Below are 25903 nucleotides of genomic sequence, written 5' to 3'. Positions count from 1 at the left end.
GTGACCTTCACCGCATAGACTGCAGTGCTTCGAGAAGGGGGCTCATCACCACCTTCTCGGGGGAAAGTAAGGATGGGCAATAAATGCTGGCTTTGCCAGTGATGCTCACATAGGTGAATGAATAAAAAGGAACGTGCATATGAAGTTCTCCAGCAGAATCAGCGTGGTCCAGCCATTGCGGGTTGCAGGGTTATCAACCAAATTAAACAAATGATTGGTCTTTGAGGCAGTAGATGAAGTTCGGCCTAATGAGGAGAGAATGGCTTTCTGTTCCGGGTGCTGATGCTATCTTGATTTCTTGGCATTGAGAAGCAGCAAAGCATTCTTGACACTACATTGGTCCTGTCACTGTTAAGTAGTTAGGCCCTTAGCACCATGTGACACCTGGATTTCCTTGGCTACAATGGGTGATAATGTTTGCTTAGTGATGCCTGACTGGCACAACTGGATTTGCTTGTCTATCTTGTTTGGCAAACATGCTGCAGCTGCTCCTTACAAGGGGCAGTCTCTGAACCTGAGATATGTTTGGCGTTGTATTTCTTAGATTAAATGACAACCATTTGATGCAAAGAGCCTCTACATTATGAAAGGACGAATGCATTTTACACAGTGGAGCTGCTGGAAACAACAGGTGCTAACTCAACAATGGGGGCACTTCATTTTTGATGTGGACAATGTACTTCATGGCTTAGCTCCCTGTATAATTACATCTATGCCGTAGCCACCCAATGCTAATACTCAAGTTTTTGGCTACTTTTTATATCTATCTCAGCAAAATAGAATCGGTTACTGATGTTATGATATAACCAACATTCCCTGTCATTTCTCTTTGCAGTACGTGGCTTGTTTGTATGTACTGTGGGCGGATTTTCCCATACCGCCCGCCAAGGGAATTATAGTGGGCAGGGGCAGACCATGCAAAGGTTCGTTGACCTTGGGCGGGATTTTCTGGTCTTGGGATGAGCGTGGCCAGAAAAATCCCGCCCTCTATGTTTCCTTCAAAATTCAACACTCAGATGTGTATCTTAAAGGGAAACCTGCTTGGGCGTGGGGCAGTTTTGCCTCTTGCTTATACTCCAGACGGCTGCACTTGTGTGCGGCTTAGAGAGAACACTGAATACAACCCAAAGAGAATAGTTTCGCTTTTTCTATATTCTTATTTTAAGTGTGATATTTTCTAGAGATGCAACATTTGCAGCCGCCACGTAAGACTTATGGGAAAGCTGAAACAGGGGGCTTGATTTTACCATCACGTTGCACCCGTTTTCGGGCGCAAAAACTTGGTAAAGTCGGGTGTGAGGCGAGTAGCGTGATCCGCACTCACTTCCGCACCCGTTCCCCCTTTACCAGTAGCTGCAAATGGCGGCGATCGGGACCATGCCTGAAACAGGCGCAACGGCAATTTAAATGCATTTGAATGCATTTGAATTGAATTAAAGGGCTGGATGCACAACTTTACCAGCACTTCCCCCTTTACCATCGCGTTCGCCCGTCCAGATTTGACGTGATACAGACATGGTCCAATTCAGGTGCTCCAGCTTCTGAGGAGGTAAGTTCCGAGCTTCCGGTGGCTCTCTGACTCAGATCGGTGGTGGGGGTGGGGGGGGAAGGGCGGGTTAGATGGCTCTCTGGTGGGGAGGGAGAGGGAGGCGGGTCAGGTGGCTCTCTGGTGGGGAGGAGGGAGGCAGGGGGGTCCACTGCCACTCTGCGTGTGATCGGTGGGGGGGGGAAGGCGGGTCTGCTGCCACTCTGTGTGTGATTGGTGGGGAGGAAGGGGGGCAGGGGGCCGCGATCGGTCTGGGTAGTGTGGGGGTTGGGGATAAGGGGGTCAGTAATGTTGTGGGGGTAGGGCAATGTCTGAAGGGGCCAGGGGAGAGGCATTATCCGCCTCGGGAGGGATGTGCCAGGGGAGCGTTTTTCTATTTTATTTGCTGCGCATGCGCAGTTGAAGGCTCCGATCAGAGTTGCAGTGTTGCAGTGTTTCGGGCGCGATAAGCCCCGTCCACAGGCTTCTGCAGTGCGATTCGGAAACACTGATATCTTTTCAGGCAGAGTGCGTATGGGGGCGCTGGAGAACGGGTCTAAAAGTCGGATCTGAAACACTCCCAGATTCAAGTCCGCCCAGCACTTAGAATCGAAATGGTAAAATCAGGCCCAGAGCGTTTCAAACCAGATGAAAGAATGCGACATTTGAAGCTCTTATTAGCTGACTCATCGAAACTGCAGAAGCTGGAGAGTTTTTTATTTCAGATTTTGACAAAGAGAGAGAGGTTTGAAATTCTGAAGCAAGAAGCAAAGAGCCTTTAATTACGCAAAACTCAAGTGTTGTAACAGAGGGACGGAGACGCTGTACTGCATATTTTATCTACTATCTCACGTCAATATTTCCACATGTGTACTCAGCCATCAAGACCGCATATGCTCTGGAAACATATGGAGGAGGTGGAATGGAGCACTTAGCCCTTCCATTTCATCAGAAAAAATACAGTGCTTGGAAATTACAGTGAACGTTACCACATTTGTTTAGAATTCAGCTTAGAATATTAAAACAAGGGCAGGATAACGAGATTCCACTTCACTTGAATTTTAAAAATACGTCCTCACGCTCATATTGCCCCAGGGGATAATTTGTGCGAGAATTAAACCACACATTTCATTGCTTTGTGTTATGTGATCATTAACCGTGAATGACACCCTGAACATGATTTTTGATACAATTATATTTTTAAGAACAACAATCGCTCCATACATTTGTTGCATTCAGCTGTCTTGTTGGCTGATTTTATTTTAACAATAATGGTCAATTAAGGAGGTTATGGCTGGCCTTTCAGAATAGTAGAACCTTCTGGGTCTACCCCTACCATTTCCCTTTGCTTCAGTCTCTGAATAGGTCTTTTTCCCCTTTACCCATTGTTGGGACTGAGTTATATCAAGCTCTGAACATTTTAGGGGTGGCAAGGTGTCACAGTGCTTAGCACTGCTGCCTCACAGCGCCAGAAACCCAGGTTCAATTCCAGCCTTGGGTGACTGTGCTGAGTTTGCACATTCTCCCCGTGTCTGTGTGGGTTTCCTCTGGGTGCTCCGGTTTCCTCCCACAGTCCAAAGATGTGCAGGTTAGGTGGATTGGCCATGCTAAATTGCCCCTTAGTGTCCCAAGATGTGTAGGTTAGGAGGATTAGTGTGGTAAATGTATGGGGTTATGGGTAGGGTAAGATAAGAAAAGGCATGTCGGTGCAGACTTGATGGGCCAAATGGCCTCATTGTAGGGATTGTATGATTTTTCAGTTCTTATTTCAAACCCTAATGGCTTTGCTGGCTGCTTCTTAACACCCATCTGTTGTCTCTTCATTTCGTGCTTTGATTTTTATTTAGCAGCCAGCCTTAATCTTCATCCTTGCACTGCTGCACATTTTCTTTTGTGTATTTATGATCTTTAAATCTCTTTTTCCAAAACATAACCAATTTTTGTCTGTAAAAATATACAGCAATTTTATGCTTGAAGGCACAGATTTTGTCATGTCTACTTTACGAGACTTGTGCTTTTTATCCAAACATCCAGAAATCTAACTGCAATAAAATCTGCTATAAAAATATAAAGAAATATTAATCCCAATACTGTGGCAGGGAGGGCTGTGGAAGTGAAATAATCTTCCCAGGCTCTCACTGAAATAAAAAAAACATCTGCCATTCAGCAGCTTTGCAATATGGACCCACAGCACAAGTCCAAATATGTGTCGACTTGTTTTCTGAAGTGCAAAATTGGTTTGGTCTGATCTGCAGTTTTCACAAACCCTCCTGGGCCTGAGCACTGTGGCAAAGCACTCTCAATTCTACACATTTTCTTTTCATAGACCTGGTCCCATCCTGTCCTCCTGGAGAAAACTGGCATTTTCAGCTATGTTAACACTCTTCAACTGCGGGTAACTCTGGTGTATTTGGCTGTGAATTGGACACTCCTGATATACCCCTGATAGTCCTACTACAGAGCTGCAGAATTTGCCTTTGATATGCTGAACACACACTAATTACCAACTGCAGCTTACATGCAACATTTTAGAGATAACGACAATTTTAATAAATTAACTTGATTAACCTTTATTAATACCTTCTCAATACATCGTTAACTTATTTTATTATATTCAACCTACACACCTTAGACACTAGAAACATTACACTGCTTGTGTAGGCAGCCATCTATTGGTTTGAGTAACCATGGATAACACTCGCCAATCCTGCGTTGTAGTCTAGCAGCTCAGTATTGTATGATATTGTTTAATGCAATCAACTTACGCCTGAAATTTCTGCGAATGGGAAATAGAAAGGGGAGTCAGGGGTGAGAGCGTTCCCAATCAACCACCGTAACTTCAGCAAAATCCTAGGAATACTGACCTCAATGCCTTCTTAATCAGTTTCTCTGCTGTTTCCAATAATCTAGTGAAGTCAAGGCAGCAGATTAGGGACACACCAAGGAAACTCTTTCAAAGAACAAAGAACAATACAGCACAGGAACAGGCCCTTCGGCCCTCCAAGCCCACGCCGCTCCCCGGTCCAGGATTGAATCCTGAATCCAGGATCCCCGCCCAATTTTCCAGCCTATCTACATACTAATATCCTATCCACCGAGCTGTCCCTCACAGCTACGATGCTTTGTTCATCACAACTTCACAGAGTCTAACTTTAGGTCATTTTCGACTTGATTTTTCAATCTGCGTTGTGACAACTGTATTGTTGAAGTTTAGTTTATTCAAATGAAGATATAGGAAGACGGGGTCAAACTATGACCTGGATTTTTGCTCTTGGGTTGGATGCCCAGAGTCGAGACATTTCCCAGCTCCACAAACTCGACCCAAGGCTAAAGAGACCCAGACGTTGGGATTTTTGGTCCGTGGGGATGGGCTGGATTAGGAGTCAGACTGCAAACCCCGCAATGAGTGTGGAGATGGCCAGGTGCAGAGACAAATTGGCTGGAAGTCCTGCCTCGGTGATCTGGCACCGAGTGAAAGATTGAAAAAAAATCAAAAGAATTCCCTCCGGCCCTCCATACACTCCCAATGTCCCATCATGCCATTCCATGCCACCTCATGACATCCACTGATTCCACTGCCAAATCCTCCATTCCACCTTATGCCTCTCTACCCATGTCCCCCAACCCTTCATACCCCCATGCATATTCATGCACCTCCTCATCCCCTGCGCCATTTTTGCTTTATGCCAATTTAGTGCCAATTCATGTTAACCCATGCTCCCTACCAACTACACTTAGACTCAAAATGGTAAAATTCCCCCCTAAGTGCCGGATCTGGGCGTCAAATAGATCCGCGCCTAGAATCCTCTTTCCAGCGCGACCATACGCGTTTTGCTGGCTCCAGCCCGATCCACGCTGTGGGCGGGGCTTAGCGCTGGCGGACTGATCGGAGCTCTGAACTGCGCATGGGCAGTTCAAAAAAAATCTGACAGCGCGCCTGGGCGCAAAACAAAAAGCAGAAAGCGGAGAGAGCGGCTCTCTGACGATCATCCTCTGGCCGGGGGTGGGGGAGGGGCGGTGGGAGGGGAGGGTGTGTGACATCTCATCCCCTGGGGAAGGGAGAGGGGGTGTGACATATCATCCCCTGCGGGGGGGGGTGTGACCGATCATCCCCTGGGGGGGGGGGGGGGGAAGGGGGTGTGATGGAACATTCCCTGGGGGGCGGGGAGAAAGGGTGTGACGTCTCATCCTCTGGTCGGGGGGTTCTGCTGCCTGTCTGCGGCCGATCCCTCCTGGCACCATCACTGGGGCACTACCAGCCACAGATTACTCTTCCCTGCAGGTGCGAGAGAGCGGGAGAGATGGCTGTGGCTGGTAGTGAACCAGTGATGGTGCCAGGACGGATTGGCCGCAGACAGGCAGCGGAAACCCCCCCCACGCCGACCAGAGGATCATACGTCACACCCCCTCTCCGCCCCCCCCCAGGGGATGATCGGTCTCACCCCCTCTCCTCCCCCCTCCCCCCCCCCCCAGGGGATGAGACGTCACACCCCCCTCCTGCCCCGACCAGAGGATGACCTGGGTCAGAGAGCTGTTGCAGTCTCTGACCCCGCTCTTCGGAGGCTGCAGCGGCGACTTCGGACTTTTATTTTGCAGGTCGGTAACAGCGCGGAGGCGGATCGGGCCAGAAGACGGTAAAGTGGGATTTGACGGTAGAGTTGGACGCGCGGTTCATTAAGTTGATTTAAATGCACGCAAATGCATTTAAATCGTCGGGCCGCCCGATTCGGGCGCGCGCCGGACCCGCGCCCGAATCAGGTGTCAGTAAAGCCGCGATCCGCTCGGAATCAGGTGCAGATTGCGGTATAGGCCCGACGCCCAACTTTACCGCAATTTTTCGGGCGCAAAGTTTTGGTAAAATCAGGCCCTTAGTCTCTAACTCCTCCATGCTAACCCACCTAGTATCCACGATGGACAAGTCTCTGGAGCTATGCTGACATAATGTAATGTGTCTACTGATAACATAATTCTTTGAAAAAGAATTTTATTGATTAAAAACATTAAAAACATTGAAATCCCTTCAAATAATCCCTTATGAAAACAAACGTCTCTGTTATATGACCACTAGAAGCTATGAATCAAACTACTCACTTTCCAGCATTCTACTGTGATAATGTTAGGTTGTAAATTCAGTCATGTAGCACAGGTCCTATAATAATAACTGTCAGTTTATTTTAACAGAAAGTGAAACAGCCATCACTGTTTCTTTAAAACTCCAAAGTAAGTCCCTTGACAATTTTGATGATTCTTTGACAGCTTGACAGTTTTTTGACAGCTTTGAGAGTTCTTTAACAGCTTGACAGTTCTTTGACAGGTTTGATAGTTTTGAAAGTTCTAATAGGTTATATTCTTTTTAAGCACATTCATGGTCCATATTTTAAAAATCTCAAAGGACACATGACCTATCCCAGGGGTCACCAAATAGCAGCTGGCCTATCCCAAAGGCACCCCAAGACCATATCCAAAGTAGTACCGTACCTCTCCAAAAAAGGTACCATGGCTATGCAAATGAATCAACAAAGTTCAGACTTGACCCTGCCTGATTTAATTTGCACACTTCAGGTTTCAGGCACCTACCTCATCAAAATGATATGAGTGGAGACAATTGCTGGACTCTGGTTCTCTGGAATCATGGACATGCAATCTAGAGCTCGCCCCCATTCCTCCCACTACGAAAATGACGGAGGCCGAATTTTGGGGCAGCCCTTCCAAATTTGAGCCTCTGCCGGCACTTTAGTGCAGAAAATTCAGGCCTATGTCCATTCTTCCCTCAACCCTGAATAACCCAAGTGTATAAAGTGGCAAGTGAGGTTTACCCTTAAATTGTCTGACCACTTCAAACACCAACACTAGGAAGCTCCTTATGCTCCGTTTGAGCTGTATCTTTAGATGCCTATGACCCAAAAGGAGAAAACAGCTTCAGAGAGTTTAAATACAATATCAGTTTTCATTGCGACCTAATTATCTTCTTTTATCATAGAATCCTACAGTGCAGAAGAAGGGCCATTTGGCCCATTGAGTCTGCACCGACCACAATCCCACCCAGGTTCTATCCCCATAACCCCATGTATTTACCCTAGCTAGTGCCCCTGACACTAAGGGGCACTAAGGGGCACTAAAATGTGCACCTAACCTGCACATTTTTGGACTGTGGAAAGAAACCGGAGCACCCGGAGGAAAGCCATGCAGACACGGGGAGAACTGTAGATTTGGTTTTGCAGGTGCCAGCCCACTTTCCAGCCACTTGCCCAAGGGGCTGTTCGTCATTTCTTATTGTTGGAAGGCATCGGAACTAAGCCCAATGATGTCCTCACTCAACATCTATTCTCCTTAGTAATGATCAGTGCTGCATTCTTCCATCCCTATTCCAACAGCCTTGAAACAATTGCGATGTCCCCGATGCTGCACTTGCCAGCTCTTCACCAGGTTGACCAGGCATGGGACCAATCCTTACACTTGCTTGGTTTGAGTGCGGACTGTGCGACACATTTACTGCAGAAGCCACTAATATATCACCCAGAGAAAAACTGGTATCCAAGTATTTCTAGGATTCTCAGATCCTGCACTTACGAGGTTGTAGCCTAATCCTGATAATGTATCCAGTTGTTGTATATCTTTTGGATACCGGGGAATATTAAAATAATAAGCGGCAATAGATCTGGTCAGGGCCTACCTATCCACTGTCAACTCTTCAAACTGCACAGATTGAGAACAGTACAAGAGAACATGGATAAACAGCGAACACTCGGAGACAGCACATACCGAGAACACAAATCAACAAATTAAACTCTCTCGGCTGGGAGCTTTCCCTTCATTTTGTGAAATGTTGTCCTGCCAGGTATCCAAATGGTGCAGTGCAGCCTTTGCTCCTAGCCTGTCGAGAGCTCCCCATCACTATCAAACTTGAGCGAGAGTGATTGAAGGAGGGAAGGGTAAAGGAATGAAATTTGTTTCCTGCTGATACTTCAATGAACAATAGACTGAATATTGTTCCTTAATAAAAAGGGAATCAAGCCAGCCACGCCTTCTGTATTATTAGAATACAAGGTTAAAGATAACACGTTTCATTCATTGACGTGAGGAAAAATACAAATTAGTGGTTTGCTAACTAAAATTAGCATTTGATTTCCAGAGTTAGGGTCCTCCAATCTCTCAGTTAGCCTGAGATTGAATGTCTCCCCACTTTCCCCCTATTTCTTACCCTGTTTCCCAACAGAACCAGAAAAGCCCCTCATAGAAAAATGGCTATGGACATTTATGATCATAGTTAGATCTGACCAATGCATTTCTAGATAGCTTCGTTTGAAGGATTGGCATTTAAAATGAAACTGGTCCAAATTCAGTAATTAGGCAACATTTTGCATCCTCCATATAGGTTAGTACTAATTGCCAAAATATATGTTTCACTACCAAGGTTGTAACAGATTACACAATAAAAGCAAAACACTCTGGATTCTGGCAGTCTGAACATTCATACAGACTTCAAATGTTAACTCTGTTTCTCTCTCCACTGATGCTGCCAGACTTGCTGAATTTTTCCAGCATTTTCTTCTTTTTAATACAGATTTTCAGCATTTGATACCTGGCTCCACAAATTTCTATCTACTTACTCGCAAAAATTCAGAAGGAATGCATACCTTACACCTTTCATGTTGCTGATCTGCTATACGCCTGGCTGTAATCGAGTATTTCTACACACTTGTAGCCTCTGGCTCTGTGCGTAGGTTGATAGAAGTTGACTTGTGGAAAGTCAGTAGAAAAAGGAAGTTTGAAAATCATTTTTAGTAAGCCATCACCCAGGGCATTCTTTCAGTATTGATTCAGAGAAAACGGAGTAATATCGAGGCTTCTGAAAGTTTCACTGACTTGAAGCCAAAACTGTACGGCATCCACAATTAGATCTGAGGTTGTGACAGGGAACTTCCTTGTTTGCGACGTAAATGATTACAAGTTAAGTGAGATTTGACCTGACAATTGTGGGTGTGTTACTGGAGCAATATTCCAGGAAAACTCATCATGATTACATGTTTACACTTCCCCTATCACCTGCTGCTCACTTATATCTTATCACTGTGAAAATTCAGGGGCAGGATTTTGGGTCAGATGTTGGGGTCAAACTGGGATCCCAAACTGCACTGTGTCACGAGCAGTCACCCGGCAGTGATTTTCCCTCGAGTTGTCCAATTATTGGCTAGAGGACACACTTGCTACTCAATTAAGGACAAGAATAGATCTCAGAGCTGAAGGGGCAATAGGAATCCTAGAACCGCAGACTCTGCCACAGGTTTGGTGGGTGGTGTTTGATGAGGTGAGTGAGTGAGACACTCTGGATTCTGCGCTCTCTTTCCACTCTTTATGCTTGGCCTCCATGTGCTGCACCCGGTGACACGCGAAGTGACTGCCACCTTGGCAGATTGCTTTCCATTGCAGAATTCAGAGTAGAGCACTTGTTTCGGGAGTCTTGTGTCGGGCATGCGGACAATGCGGCTGGCCCATCCTAGCTGGTCAAGTGTGACCAGTGCCTCAATACTGGGGATACTGACCTCGAAGAGGATACTCACATTGGTACATTTATCCTGCCAGTGGATTTACAGGATTTTGCAGAGGCTACATTGGTGATATCTCACGAGGGATTTGAAGCGTTTGCTGTATATTGTGCATTCGGGAGGGCAGCGACCACGGCTGCTCTGTGGACCATGATGGATTTGAGATCTCGGTCTTTGAAAGCTCTGTTCCTCAAGTGAATGAAGACTGCACTGGCTCACTGGAGTCAATGCGGGATTTTATTGTCAATGTCTGCTGGATCCGAGAGCAGGCTCCCGAGGTATGGGAAATTATCCACATTCTCCAGGAGCTCACCGAGGATCTGATGGTTAGGAGGCAGTTTTGTGTGGCAGGCGCAGGCTGGTAGAGAACCTTTGTTTTTCGGATGTTTAGTCTGAGGCCCATTCTCTTAAATGCCTCGGTGAATGCATCGACGATGAGTTGTAGCTCAGCCTCTGAATGTGCACACACACAGGCGTCACCTGCATACTGCAGCTCAATGACAGAAGTTGGGCTGGTCCTGGTTCTGGCCTGGAGGTGTCGGAGATTGAACAGCCCTCCGTCACTGAAGGAGCTGCAGCCCACTGATGAAGTAAGGGAGAGAGAGAGAGAGAGGGAGAGAGAGGTCTTGAGGTGCCCCCTCGTGCATCTTTAAAACTTTTAGAAATAAACAACTGTTACCGCTGCTGGGCCACTATTTGGAAGGGAAGCCCCTACCCAGTAACAGCTTGTGGCTACAGCTGTGAAGTTGTTCGAACTAAGGAATAGCATGATGGGAAAATTGGTTAGCTATTTGGTACAATATAAGCAAGGCTGACTCCACATAACTTAAGGCTGTACGAATAAGACAAGATAAGGTCAGGGATGAAGGAGTCACAGACCTTCTTCTGTTACATCAAAGGACAAGATAAGGGTATGAATGATGAGACACAAAGTTCTAGGAGGTCAGCAAGTTATGACATGATTAATGACATTGCTTATGATTCTATTACTAATCGAATTCCTGAATATGCTCTGGGCACGCAAACTGATAATGATTATGTATAAATACTGAACTGATTCTTTGTGTAATTGTGGACTTGAGGAGGAATTAGCAAGTTGTACCAACTGCTCTCTGAACTCAAGTTTTCAGCCAAAACTGCATGCAGTCTTTCGTAAATAAAGACTAAGTTATTTAGTCGGAACGAATTTTGTTGAGTCTTTCTATCACAGTCAAGAAGCAGGAAAGTTTCCACTTCAACATTTGACGCTGTGAAGCAGAAACCAATACCCTGAGTGAATTCCGTGGGGGACTGAAGAAGTGATCGAGCCACGACCCAGAGGGAAGAGACGGACGCCGGCACAAGGTAAGACTCACCTTGGTCTCTCTCTCTCGGATCGGTGCTACGATCCCTTGTCCCTGACAGAGGACACTAACAGGTGACGGTATTCGAATCTAAATTGGACTGTGAGTAGAGTATTTCGGGTCAGGGACCCGATAAGAGTGTTTAGGGTCAGGGACCCGATTGTGGCTAGCCTAAGGTCAGGGACCCCTTGATCTTGTTTTACATCCAGATCAGGGTTACACAGGCTTAGTTTGGGTCAGGGACCCTGTGATTCGAATAGTTTGGGTCAGGGATCCTGTGATTTGACTTTGGTACCAGGAATTCCTTTTTATTTAACGTTTTTGCCAGTATACTGACGTTATGGCACAAAGTTTAGACAAAACAGGGGGCAATTCTCCTTTGCTTTTTATGTGTTCTGAGTCCCCCGCTCAGGAACGTAATTTACGTTGATTAAGTGCCGCATTAAACAGTAAATTGGGTAACGATATTTGGCCACTCGGCGGCACATGGAACTTGGATAATTGCACTGCAGCAGAAAAAGCCATTTGGACAAAAAATGCAGGTTCCAAGTGGAAAACTTTAATTTCAAAATGGGAAAAAGAGTCAACGAGGCGCCACGAACAATCGTTATTAATGAGTTGGAGGGATAACGCCCGTAAAAGAGGGATTGATGAACGTATGGACGGGAAATCAAAGGATTGGGAAACTTGAAAATTGGAATGTGAACTTTGGGATAGGAAGCATCAGGTTGGGCTAGCCCATCAGGTTAAACAACAGGAGGATCCCCCCAGTTGCTCTGGCATGCTGCTGTTTCCCTATTCAGGCGATACGGAGGAAGAGGAAGAGTTGACCCCCTAGAAATGCTCTTTGGGTTAAAAATCTCCTCGATGCTGTTCAGCTTCCTCGTCAATTGGCTGTTGTTAAATGTGCTGCGCACATGAAGGGGGACACTCCTGTGCAATTAGGGAATGCCCGTGCTGATTCAGCTGCTAAGGCGGCAGCTGTATCAGCCTCTGTGATTGCTCCCACTGGGGGTAATCAGGCTCTAAATCGAATATCTGCGTTAGGGACGAAGGGCATGCCAGAGATAACTGAGGTTCAACAATTACAGAGGGATGCCTCTGATTCTGAGTGCACACTATGGAAGTCAATGGGGTGTTCGCACTCCTTGACATAAGACCTCTGGCTTACTCCAGTTGGAAGTCTCACAACACCAGGTTAAAGTCCAACAGGTTTATTTGGTAGCAAATACCATAAGCTTTCGGAGTGCTGCCCCTTCTTCAGATGGAGTGAAAATCTGTTCTCCAACAGTGCACAGAGACACAGAAATCAAGTTACAGAATACTAATTAGAATGCAAATCTCTACAGCCAGCCAGGTCTTAAAGGTACAGATAATGTGGGTGGAGGGAACATTAAACACAGGTTAAAGAGATGTGTATTGTCTCCAGACAGAACAGCTAGTGAGATTCCGCAAGATCAGGGGGAAAGCTGTGGGGGTTACTGATAATGTGACATAAATCCAACATCCCGGTTTAGGCCGTCCTCATGTGTGCGGAACTTGGCTATCAGTTTCTGCTCAGCGACTCTGCGCTGTCGTGTAGGCCACCTTGGAGAACGCTTACCTGAAGATCCAAGGCTGAATGCCCGTGACTGCTGAAGTGCTCCCCCACAGGAAGAGAACAGTCTTGCCTGCTGATTGTCGAGCGGTGTTCATTCATCCGTTGTCGTAGCGTCTGCATGGTTTCCCCAATGTACCATGCCTCGGGACATCCTTTCCTGCAGCGTATCAGGTAGACAACGTTGGCCGAGTTGCAAGAGTATGTACCGTGTACCTGGTATAATCAAGGCTAATCTCATCGTAGCCCCAAACTCCACATTCCTGCCTACTCCTGATAACCTTTGACTCCCGTGTTAGTCAGGAATCTATCTACCCTGCCTCATCAATGGCAGGCTCATCAATGCAATGGGCAAAGACATAAGTGGGACTAGAAAACTGAGTTTTCAAGATATCCTTAAAAAGACAGGCCTATTGGACCCAGGCGGATTCCCATAACAACATTTTAAATTCATTGCACCCTGGTGCCCAGATTTTTTGATGCATCCGCGAGAACAGAATGTCCCACAGGGTGATGTAGACATAATGTAGGGAAGTTGACTGAGACAGTCAGTGAAAACCCCAGCACCACGATCAGTGCCACACAAAATATCAAAACGTTCAATGATCCCTCTAGATTGACCATGGTGAAGTGAAAGCAGTTTTCATAGAATCATAGAATCCTACAGCGCAGAAGGAGTCCATTTGGCCCATCGAGTCTGTACCGACCACAATCCCACCCAGGCCCTATCCCCATAACCCCACGCATTTACCCTAACTAGTCCCCCTGACACTAAGGGGCAATTTAGCATGGCCAATCCACCTAACCCGCACATCTTTGGCTGTGGGAGGAAACCGGAGCACCCGGAGGAAACCCACACAGACACGGGGAAAACATGCAAGCTCCACACAGGCAGTGATCCAAGCCGTGAATCAAGCCCGGGTCCCTGGCGCTGTGAGGCAGCAGTGCTAACCATTGTGCCACCGTGCCGCCCTATTTTCTGTGTTCACGCCCAACACAAATAATAGAGCATGACTTGCTTCCTTACCTATCACACACTCCCTGTATCATTCACTGGGGGGAAAGAAAGCTGCATCATTCGTAAGTAACCCCTGTAATCTTGTTACCTCCATACTACTGTGTACACTCATACCGGTGGTCACAAGAGAGTTGTGCTACTCTTGAGGGAGAGGTGTTTAGAGGGAGCTTGTATCTGCAGACGTTATAACCCTGATTTTGATGCAGACATCTGGATGAACAGAAGTCTTGTTACCAACCATATTCCTTCATCACTGCCTTCTATTGTTAAGGAAAATGTTGCACGTGACAAAGGAAATTCAAGCGCAGGAGGAGCAGCTAGTTGTCAAAGCTTGAATGAAAAGGCTTTACATAGAAAACATAGAAACATAGGAAATAGGTGCAGGAGTAGGCCATTCAGCCCTTCGAGCCTGCATCAGCATTCAATGCGTTTATGGTTGATCATGCACTTTCAGTATCCCACTCCCACTTTTTCTCCATACCCCTTGATCCCTTTGGCCAACTCCCTCTTGAACATATCTAACAAACTGGTCCCAACAGCTTTCCATGGTAGATAATTCCACAGGTTCACAACCCTGAGTGGAGAGGTTCTTCCTCATCTCAGTCCTGATGGCCTACCCCGTATTCTTGGACTGTGACCCCTAGTTCTGGACTTCCCCGACATTGGGAACATTCTTCCTGCGTCAAGCCTGTCCATTCCAATCAGGATTTTATATGTTTCTGTGAGATCCCCTCTCATTCTTCTAAATTCCAGTGAGTGCAAGCTTAGTCAATCCAGTCTTTCTTCATATGCCAGTCCTGCCATTCTGGGAATCAGTCTGGTGAATCTTCGCTGAACTCCCTCAATAGCAAGAATGCCCTTCCTCAGACTAGGAAACCAAAACTTCACACAATACTCAAGGTGTGGCCTCACCGAGGCCCTGTATAACTTTGGAAGCTATTCAAAGGCAGTGGACACGAAGAGCATGGGGGTACAAAGTGCCAAGAGCAGGTTGACGAAGGCAGAGCAATTGGAGCACAGTTAGTGTTAGATTTTTGAGGTGTACCAAAGTATTTAAAATATATCCATTCAGTCACTATTACCTTGAAGCGATGTGAATGTTTGCGCAGTTGAAACATTTACAGTTTTAAAATTGTTGGGAATGAAGAGAATATTGAGAACTGATAAGAGGGACATGTGAAACCGTGCAATTCCCGTCTTGTTCCCATCACATCCTCAGTAGCATCTTACACTCAGGGAGGAACCAGTTCACTATTGGGAAGGGTTTGCACTGGGTGCAGCACTGGACATGAGTAAGGATGGGGACCTGAGATTGGCAGAGTGGAAACATACAGGAAATTGAGATGTTATGAATAATGCAGCTCTCCTTCTGCCGAGTTAATGACACGGGGAGTGTGTGATAGGTAAGGTGAGTCCTGCTCCATTATGTGTGTTGGACACCAAATTTTGGAGCACAGATCTCATGTTCAGACAGTGAGGATGGTTTCCACATATTTGCATGAGATGATGGAGAAGTGAATAGAATCGACTATATGCATTTTGCGACACCAAGATTTTCACAGCACAATCGTTGTGGACATTTCTTGAGCTGGTTTTCATTCTCGGCCCATTTTTATTCTCTTGGTGCTGCCAGACGTAAAGAAAATCCTTGTACACAATGAAAGAAGCACGGTAAGTGTAAGACTTCATTCAACGTGCAAGAGATATTTGCTCAGATATCCCGAAACAGCCAAAGCTTCACAGACATCAGGTTTTGTGTAAGTCACCTTGGCTGATATTCCAGGGCTGTACTGCGAAAAAAGAGGAACGGGGGTGGAATTTAATACCATTCCCCTGTGGCGAGTTTGGTGGTGAGGGGGCATTTAATCAGGTGGGAGGGGGCTTCCCAACACTACCCCGAATAAGTCAATTGCGGGAAGAGTCATGGGCAGCCTTTCCACCCCACCATCAATAGAGGCCCTTAAGTGGGCAATGGGGATTCATCACCTTACTATGGCTATTCACCCAATGACAGCATAAAGCAAACCCTGTTAGGGTTGCTTGTGAGCTCCAGGTGGTGGGTCCCTGATTCAAAGGCACTCGTTGCTTGGTCAAGGAGCCCAACATTAGGAAGGAAGGGGGGCACACTGAAAGCCACATCCCCATTCTTGCTGCCGATATCCCTCCCAACCCCTTCACAACTCCCCTCCCACCATCACTCAATTCTGCCTGACTCCATGACAATCTTAAGCCTCGGATGAGGTAGTGCCAGCAGCAACCACTGTGCCCCAGTTCTGCTGCCAATGAAGCCAGCGGCTCTCAGTAGGTGGGATCTCAACCCTCGGGGTCCTTAATCTGAGGAAGGCTCACTGCTGCTCAGTTAAGAGACTAACCAGAACTTAATGTGACGGGTCTCGGCACGGTGGCACAGTGGTTAACACTGCTGCCTCACAGCGCCAGGGACTTGGGTTTGATTCCTGGCTTGGGTCACTGTCTGTGCGGAATTTGCATGTTCTCCCCGTGTTTGCTCCGAGTGCTCCAGTTTCCTCCCACAGTCCCATGCTGGTCAGATGCATTGGCCATGCTAAAGTCTCGTGACACTAATAAATTAACTTAAAAGTTAAAAACAATGCAGGCGATTCGGGTCTCTTGGTAACTCTCCAGTTGGCAGTCGAGACCCCTGCTGCCTCTATTAAGCAACGCCCAAGGAGTTCTCCCAGTGTTCTAGCATACATGCCTCCCTGGAAAATGCCAGAGAATGAAAATCAACTGGTATTCATCAGATTCAGAAAAGCAAGATCCCATGAATAGCAAAGTGACTATCATGCTTTCAAATAACAGCAGTCATTGAAGTTTGTATGATTATTAGGCATTCACATGCCGATTAGGAATTCGCTTTTGTTGGTGTAACCACAGTAAAAGCTTCTTTTTGTTCCTTTATGCAATTCATTTTCCCCTGACTCATTCACTCATAGAATTCTGATATTGTCAATCAAGTACATTCCTCAGATAGCTGGGATGTTTTTATGGATTACAAAGATTATGGAGCTCGCATGTAGGAAGTCTTTGTTGATCACAGGACACGGGGTATCACCAGAGAAAAGACATCCAAAAAGAAAGTTCTTCATGCGGGAAAGGCCCACAACTACAATCAGACCAGAAAACAGAAATCGCTTATAGAATTTTCTTCCACAATGTCTTGATTTGGGGAATATTCTGGATTGATATTATCCCTCACGTGCTCACTCTTTAAACAAAACTTTACCAACTGTGTCGTTGATCTTTTAACAACTTTTGGTTTTCAGGAAAAAAAACCCTTTCCTGTATTCAGAGTAATAAGAGTGTCACACATAGAAAAAAACAAAAGCTAAGTCTGGACATGCTGGGCTGTGTCCATTGCCGGATAAAGGGAACCAACTGATTGGGTTCAACTCTCGACTTGTACTGATACAATAAAGTGAGCCAACCAACTAGCAAGCAGTATGTTCAGTCGGCAAGTACAGTCTTGTTTGAAAAGAGAAACTGGTTATTCAACCTTTAAAACATCCTTAAATTGGGGATCAAAATTAGAATCCTACAGTGCAGAAAGAAGCCATTCGGCCCATCGAGTCTGCACTGACCACAATCCCACCCAGGCCCTATCTCTGTAACCCCACTTATCTACCCTAAAAATCCCCTTGACACTAAGGGGAATTTAGTATGGCCAATCAATCTAATCTGCACATCTTTGAAGTGTGGCACATCTTTGGAGTGTGGGAGGGAACTGGAGCATCTGGAGGAAACCCACGCAGACACGGGGAGAATGTGCAAACTCCACAATCATCCGAGGCCGGAATTGAACCCAGGTCCCTGGTGCTGTGTGAGGCAGCAGTGCTAACTACTATGCCACCGTGCCGCCCTTGGTGTCACAAAAAGCAGAAAACGACGGAAAATCTCAGCCGGTCTGACAGCTTCTTTGGAGAGAGAATAGAGCCAACGTTTTGAGTCAGGATGATACTGACTAGAGCTCTGACGAAGGGTCATCCTGACTTGAAACATTGGCTCTATTCTCACCCCACAGATGCTGTCAGACCTGCTGAGATTTTCCAGCATTTTCTGTTTCAGTTCCAGCATTGGCAGTGTTTTGTTTTTATCAAATGTGCTGTTTTGGAGTGCAGATAGGAGGAGAGCCAACACTTAAGGCAACACTTAAGGGGAGAAAGGCCTGGTCGTGATCAGGGAAAGGAGCACAGTGGATGAGCATGTTCAATCAGTATGCATTTCAGTGCAACAATGTGATGTTTATGAAGTTCCATTCCACTGGGAGGTCTAATGGTCGGCTGCAGGTGAGATGCCAACCTTTCAAATACGCTGGAAAATTTCCTGTGGCTTCGTCCGCACCTAGTCCATGACTTGAAGCTTGGTTTTATCCTCCTCTAGTGGATTTTAGTATTAGCTCGAGATGTAAGCCTACCTTCCTAAATGTTGTATGACAGTTTACAGGATTTGAACAGGTATCTTCCCCTGTGCTAAGTCTATCGGTTTATTTATAAAAGGTTGATTTTAAAAACCGGACCAGCTGGTGGAGGGTGTGAGCTACCCAGCTGCAGTGCGGGGTCTGGTTCATTTGGTGATAGCTGGATCTCATACCAATCCCACCACAAACGGGCATCCACAGGCAGTGTACCAGCTTTGGGTCTGTGAGGATCAGGCAAACTAGAGGTTGCCAGGCCACAGTCAAAATAAGTTGTCTGGGAGGGGGGAGTTCAGGCAGATGGAAAGGGCAGACCCTGGGCTGGTAGTGGCTGCAGTCTTTCATTGCTGAGACAGGTGAAGCACTCCTGCTCCTCTCAGCTCCACACAGACAACTTGCACACTTGAATCCATGCTTTAGATGGGTGTCGCCACATTTCACTGAACAAGATGTCTTTAGCAGAGTGTCCAATAGGCAGTTAACATAGTACTCCAGTCCTAGCTATGACCCTAATTTGCATATGTTATAAGGATGGTGAGATGTTTTCACCAGTGGGAGAGTCTGGAACAAGGGGACGTAGCTACAAGATAAAGGGCCGATCATTTAAAACTGAGGTACGTAGAAATTTCTTCCCGCAGAGGGTGGTGAATCTGTGGAATTCTCTGCCCCAAAGGGTACTGGAGGCCGGATCATTAGAAATATTTAAAATGGAGATGGATAAATATTTGATAGATCGAGGAGTAGAGGGCGATGGGGAAACGGCACAGAAAAGGAGTTGAGGCTGGCATAGATCAGCCATGATCGCATCGAATGGCAGGGCAGGCTTGTAGGGTCTGGTGGCCCACTCCTGATCCTATTCCTTGTGTTCTTGTGGATACCACGTGAATTAGGTGGTCACCTAAGTTTGCCAACCCTCCAGGATTGGCCTGGAATTAAAGATCAATCTCCAAGACACAGCTGTCTTCAAACCTGGAGAAATATCACAGGGACATTAAAAAGAATTGTCCCTTTGGTCATTTTCTTTGAACAGTTTTCTTTGTCAGTTATAAAAATATTGAAAAAGGGGTAAAAAAAAAGGACTGCTTGACTTGAAGTCCAGCATCATCCAGCTGGGAAAGGAGTGTTTTTGCTTTCCAATTGGTGTAGGAAGGAAGTGCGTCACAAGGTGGATGTGTCGGCCAGATGCCCCATGCTCCAACCACGACAGATGGCTGGAACCTGGGGCAATTAAGCCATGTGATGAAACCTCCAAGAATGAACTTAATCACAGTTGGCAACCTATGGCCGCCTTGGTCACCCAAGAAAGCAGGGTGAGTAAAATAGCCATGGGCACCCGAAATCTGTGGTAAGTGTGCTTGGATTTTAACTCCTGTTCCACCCTATTTTTGGCAGGCACTGAAAATTAAAATGCCCTTTTAGAGCCTCTCTGTAGGAGCAGTGTACTAATCAAATATCTTCCTTTGGACAGTGAACATGTCACCCTGGTTCAGCCCTTTAAAGTTTATTTATTAGTCACAATAGGCTTACATTAACTGCAATGAAGTTACTGTGAAAATCCCCGAGTCACCTCACTCTGGCGCCCGTTCGGGTACACTGAGGGAGAATTTAGCATGGCCAATGCACTTAACCAGCATGTCTTTTGGACTGTGGGAGTAAACTGGAGCACCCGGAGGAAACCCACACAGACACGGAGAGAATGTGCAGGCTCCGCAAAGACAGTGCCCCGAGGCGGGAATTGAACCCGGGTCCCTGGCGCTGTGAGGCAGCAATGTTAACCACTGTGCCACCGTGTCTGGTTGTCTAACTCTGGCCATTTTCCTCGAGTCAGAGTCCCAAGCCTGCGCACTCTGCCCCTTTGAAGCTGGATTCTTGGTTACTCTTCAAACCCGTCGTGCACCAGCAGCTGATGCGGCAAACTAGAAAACCAGCCAAAGCTACCAGCAGCTTCCAAAAAGCTCAGGCTGGCCAGAAAAAGCTGCACCGCTGAAGAACGATTCTGACTCGTGAAAGCAAACAGTTAATGGAAATTGTAACTTGAGCCATGTGCAACAGTGCAAAGAAACAGAAAGTACAATTTAAAGCCTGAAGGGAAATCCCAAGGTGCAAACAAAATTAACGATGCGTTTCGAACTGGGTCCAGCCCATTCTCACTTCTTATATTTGAAGTGCCTGGATTTTGAGCAATTTTACACTTCACAATTAATCAGGTTTAAGGAGAAGAAAATTCAAGAGACATTTGAGTTTTCAACCAATCAGCAAGATGAGATTTACCCAAACGGTGCCTCAACACTCAAGTTAAAGTTTAAAGTTTATTTATTAGTCACAAGTAAGGCTTACATTAACACTGCAATGAAGTTACTGTGAAATTCCCCTAGTCGCCACACTCCGGCGGGTTCGAGTCAATGTACCTAACCAACACGTCTTCCAGACTGTCGGAGGGAACCGGAGCACCCGGAGAAAACCCATGCAGACACAGGGAGAACGTGCAAACTCCACACAGACAGTGACCCGAGGCTGGAATTAAACCCGGGTTCCTGGCGCGCTGTGAGACAGCAGTGCTAACCACTGTGCCACCCACTTGCTGTAATTTTGCACCCGCATTCTCTCCGAAGGCAATCGGCAACATGGGAGCGAAATATCGCGAGACTCGGAAAATGAGAATCCCGCCAGCGAGATCTCCATTCCCCAGTCCCCTCGCTGCCCCCCACCCCCCGCCCCAACAAGCCGGTGACATAATGATGTTCCCACCCAGGAAGGCTGGGAACCTCATTTAAATATAATGAGGATGCTTTCATGCTGCATCGTTTCCCCCCAACATTTGGAGTCCTTGCTGCTTTACACCTGCTCTTTATAAACAGAAACCAGGCATAGGGAACCCTCTGGGGACACAGAGGTAAGTAGAGCTCCCGGGCTGAGAAAGACATGGCACAGACCCCAAGGGCCAAAGCCACAGGCCAGTGCCAGGGGTCCCTCCAGGGAGCGCCATGGGGGGAGAGGGGGTCCCCTTATCAGTTGGGGTGGTTTTGCCTTGTGTATGTGTTGAGGGGGGTCCCTCCCCCCTTCGTGTTGAAGGATTTATCTCCTGTGCATGTGGAGGGGAGGGATGTTATTGTGTTTTCTATTTGGGATTGGGGTGCCCTTGTCAGCTTTCTCTGACGCTGCCCCATTTGTATAATGGCTTAAGCCACGCCTCCAGATTAATGCAGTATTCGCTGGAGAGAAAAGGCGGCTGTGTAGCCTGCAGGGAGTGGAAAAGTCTGCCCCTATCTCACACCCATCCCTTATTGTCCTGGGCTGGGAATTTCCTGCTTCAGTGTGGCAGGTTTTGCTGTGGGCTTCACGGTAGCACAGTGGTCAGCACTGCTGCCTCACAGTGCCAGGGACCCGGGTTCGATTCCCGGCTTGGGTCACCGTCTGTGTGGAGTTTGCATATTCTCCCTGTGTCTGTGTGGGTTTCCTCCGGGTGCTCCGGTTTCCTCCCACAGTCCAAAGTTGTGCTGAATTGCCCCTTAGTGTCAGCGGGACTAGCTAGGGTAAATGCATGGTGTTATGGGGATAGGGCCTGAGTGGGATTGTGGTCGGTGCAGGCTCGATGGGCCGAATGGCCTCCTTCTGCACTGTAGGGATTCTATGACTCTATGAAATGCAGTGAGCCATTCAAACATCCATTTACTTTAGCGGGACCAGTAGATCCCACTGGTAGGAGCAGCCGGATAATTCCAGCCCTTGTTTTCTATCTCCTGTCAACTCACTCATAGAAGCTGCATCCTTCTAACTACTCACCCTTTCCTTTCTTTTTCAACACTCCCAATTCATTCTGACACTATTCGCCCCCCCTTTCATTAAAGCAGCTGTCACTTTTCTCCTCCTCTTCTGCTGATATTCCTCTTCCAGTCTGCAGGTCAAGATGGCCTTCCTACCCTTACCCCCCATAGTTCATGCTCTCCTTCACTAATCGCTCTCAGTTCCTGAGCTGTGATCAGTGCTGGTACTCTTCCTAATTCTCCCAGTTAGAAGTGCGGTTCCTCAAATTTCCCTTCTCCCCACCCACGCCCCCCACAGCATTTTCCCCAGTTTTGCCCCAACTGCTCCCTTCATCCCTCCTTTTGATCCCTCCTTTCATCCCATTTTCCTCACCCTTTCATTACCGTCGTCTGACTTCGATTGTCATCCATTTGCTGTGTTCTATCCCTCTGAGCTGCTCCTTTCCTCAGTCCAGTTGCTAATGGAGCAGGTGGGGTCACTGTCGATGCCCTAACAGACAGATGGGGATCGACAGGACTCTGGGTATTATAGGCCCAGCTCATGCTGTATTTTGTCAGCGAATGTTAACAACACTTAGCCAGGTTCCCAAAGCTGTCAGTTCAAAATGCTGATGGTTGGCAATGTATACATCAGCAACTCATTCAATATCGCCCCGCTGATTGGCATTCTCTGCGAAAATTACTCCACCTCTTAAACCTCCTTCAAAAACCTCTTAAAAGCCTTGCTCTGTAAGTGTGCTTTCAGTTCATCCCTCCTTTACCTCTCCCTGTATGCTGCACTGTTTACTCTTCATGCTCTTATAACGCGACAGTTCCCTGCTTGATGGCTGATTACAGAAAATACAAGCCATTGTATCATGTGCCGTTAAAACGCACCATCAATCATCTTCACAGTACACAGAGCATTTCACCACTGGCTACAGAACAATGGAGAGTAAGGAACTACAAGTATTAACAAAGAGTTCAATGCCACTCACGGGTAGTCTATTACATTGAATCGATTCTGGAGAATATCTAATGAATTCTGAAAGAAAAGGAAAAAGGGCATTTATTTGCATAGCAGCTTTGCAAAACACTTCAGACAACATTGTATGTTCACATTCTTAAGAAGACCACAAAAATAATTAATATCACATTGCATAAAAGATAAAAAGCTCAATTATTCTTGTGAAAATGATTGGTGCTTTTGCAGTCAGTAGTTTGATTATTTAGATGTGATTATTGAGATGATAGATGCATCAAATGTCTCTGTTATTTCAAGGGTAAATTTATTGTGTAACCTCCATGATGGTCCAGTTACTCTGTGCACGCCTTAACGTGGCACTGAGAAACACAACAACAACTTGCATTTATACAGAAGAATGGAATAGAACCATAGAATCCTTTCGGTGCAGAAAGAGGCCAATCGGCCCATCAAGTCTGCACCGACCACAACCTTTCCCAGCCCCTATCCCCATAACCCCACGTATTTACCCTGCTGGTCCCCTTGACACTAAGTGGCAACTTAGCACGGCAGATCAATTTAACCCGCACATCTTTGGAGTGTGGAAGGAAACCGGAGCACCCGGAGGAAACCCACGCAGACATGGGGAGAATGTGCAAACTTCACAAAGACAGTGACCCAAGCCTGGAACCCAGGTCCATGGCGCTGTGAGGCAGTATTAATAACCACTCTGCCGTCCATGGTGAAGAAAGCCATCCCAATGCAATTCAGAGGATTGAGCAAGGTCTTTGGTTCTATGTTTTATGTTTAAGTAGGCTGACATTAACACTGCAATGAAGTTACTGTGAAAATCCCCTAGTCGCACATTCCGGCGCCTATTCGGTTACACCGAGGGAGAATTTAGCATGGCCATTGCACCTAACCAGCACATCTTTCAGATTGTTGGAGGGAACCACAGCACCCAGAGGAAACCCACGCAGACATGGGGAGAATGTGCAGACTCCGCACAGACAGTGACCCAAGCTGGGAATCGAACCCGGGCCCCTGACGCTCTGAGGCAGTAGTGCTAACCACTGACCCATTGGTCAGTCCAGATGAGGTAGATGGTGGGAATAGGGGTGGGGAGGGGGAAATTCCTGATCCTCCACCCAGTGACCTTTGCTGAAATGTACACATTTAGATGCTGAAGGAATATGCAGGCCATCGCCCCACATTTCCCCCGTGCTGGTGAATAATCTCAAACCCGGAAAGGGAAGGATAAAACAGTTCTAATTGAAATCAAAAAAATGTATAGAATGGAATGCCAAGTGAGGCACTGGTGTATCAGCAAATTCAAGTGGGAGTTGCATAAGTATCTGGAGAAAAATCTAATGAAGGGATGTAAGAGATATATTTCCTACACTGGGACTGGTCAGATGGGTGACACAGATCTTTTTGGAATCCATCGCATTCCTATGTTTCTGAGTCACACAGTCACTGAAATAGCATTTGGGCACTGTATTTTAGAGGTATCCAACATCGATGTAAAACGTAAGGATAAGGAGGAATAACCTTGCATCAGAAATGATTGAGGGCGGCATGCTGGCACAGTGATTAGCACCGCTGCCTCACAACGCCAGGGACCCAGGTTCAATTCCGGCCTCGGGTCACTGTCTGTATAGAGTTTGCACATTCTCCCCGTATCTGCGTGGGTTTCCTCCCACAGTCCAGAGATGTGCGGGTGAGGTTGATTGGCCATGCTGAATTGACCCGAGCGTCAGGGGAATTAACAGGGTAAATATACAGGGTTACGACAGTTGGGCCTAGGTGGTTGGTGCAGACTGAATGGCCTCCTTCTGCACTTTAGGGATTCTATGAATCTATAATTTGAAATGCATTTGAACAGTTTGTTAGAAATATATGGGTGGGGTGAGGTGGGTTGGGGGGCGGAGGTGAGGTGGGTTGGGGGGCGGGGGTGAGGTGGGTTGGGGGGCGGGGGTGAGTTGGTTCCTCGATTCACCCCAGAATGACAGCAGGCTGAGTGAAGATGACTGAGAGTGGAAGCAGTGTAACTTTAATGGACTCAAGTTAGGAAGATAGAAATCAAACAGAATAGTTAACAAAATTGGAATTAGATTTTTCTTATTACAACAGCTTTAAAGTAAAGTTAAAGTGTATTTATTAGTCACAAGGCTTAAATTAACACTGCAATGGAGTTACTGTGAAATTCCCCTCCACCACAGTCTGGCACCTGTTTGGGTCAATGCACCTAACCGACACGTCTTTCAGAACTGTGGGAGGAAACCGGAAGAAACCCACGCAGACACGGGGAGAACGTGCAAACTCCACATAGACAATGACCCCGGGTCCTTGGCGCTGTGAAGCAGCAGCGCTAACCATTGTGCTACTGTGCTGCCCAATAGTTAAATTGAAATAAAATTTGAGATTAAAGTCAAATGAAATTATTTCTAGAAGTGTGATATTTTTTAATCATTGGCAACTTCAGGAACAGATGTTGGAAATTGAAATGGGACAAAGACAACACCAATTTGTTTCTCAACATTTATTACGGCCTTGAGTTCCGAGAAGCGAAACATCTCATGAGGCACAAATTTTGATCAAAATCTTGAAAAGATTTAATGATTAATTTCTTCCCAAGTTTGTAAGTAAGGCTCATATCTGATGCTCAGAGATAAAAACAAACACAACATTATTTTTAAGAATAAAACATTGACTTGCAGGGAGGCTAGCACTTG

The 25903-nt window shown here is 46.5% G+C and overlaps 2 protein-coding genes across 10 annotated transcripts in view; one reads left to right on the top strand and one right to left on the bottom strand.

The window, feature by feature from the left end:
* The window catches only part of dntt (deoxynucleotidyltransferase, terminal), a 418285-nt gene that overhangs the window by 40881 nt on the left and 351501 nt on the right, over window positions 1-25903 (top strand). The gene's annotated exons all lie outside the window — the stretch shown is intronic.
* Window positions 1-25903, bottom strand: part of blnk (B cell linker) — a 223981-nt gene that overhangs the window by 140568 nt on the left and 57510 nt on the right. For 4 of the 8 annotated variants that reach the window (XM_078223482.1, XM_078223481.1, XM_078223483.1 and 1 more), the window contains exon 3: window positions 23203-23249. In XM_078223482.1, the coding sequence (XP_078079608.1) occupies window positions 23203-23249 (47 nt within the window). Of the gene's footprint in view, window positions 1-9162; window positions 9462-23202; window positions 23250-25903 lie in introns of those variants that run through there. The other 4 variants (XM_078223492.1, XM_078223488.1, XM_078223494.1 and 1 more) reach the window with 2 other exon arrangements.

Source organism: Mustelus asterias, chromosome 11, assembly GCF_964213995.1.
Source record: "Mustelus asterias chromosome 11, sMusAst1.hap1.1, whole genome shotgun sequence".
NCBI lineage: Eukaryota > Metazoa > Chordata > Chondrichthyes > Carcharhiniformes > Triakidae > Mustelus > Mustelus asterias.
The sequence above is the reverse complement of the archived record's forward strand: the minus strand, read 5'-3'. Positions and strand labels throughout refer to the sequence as shown.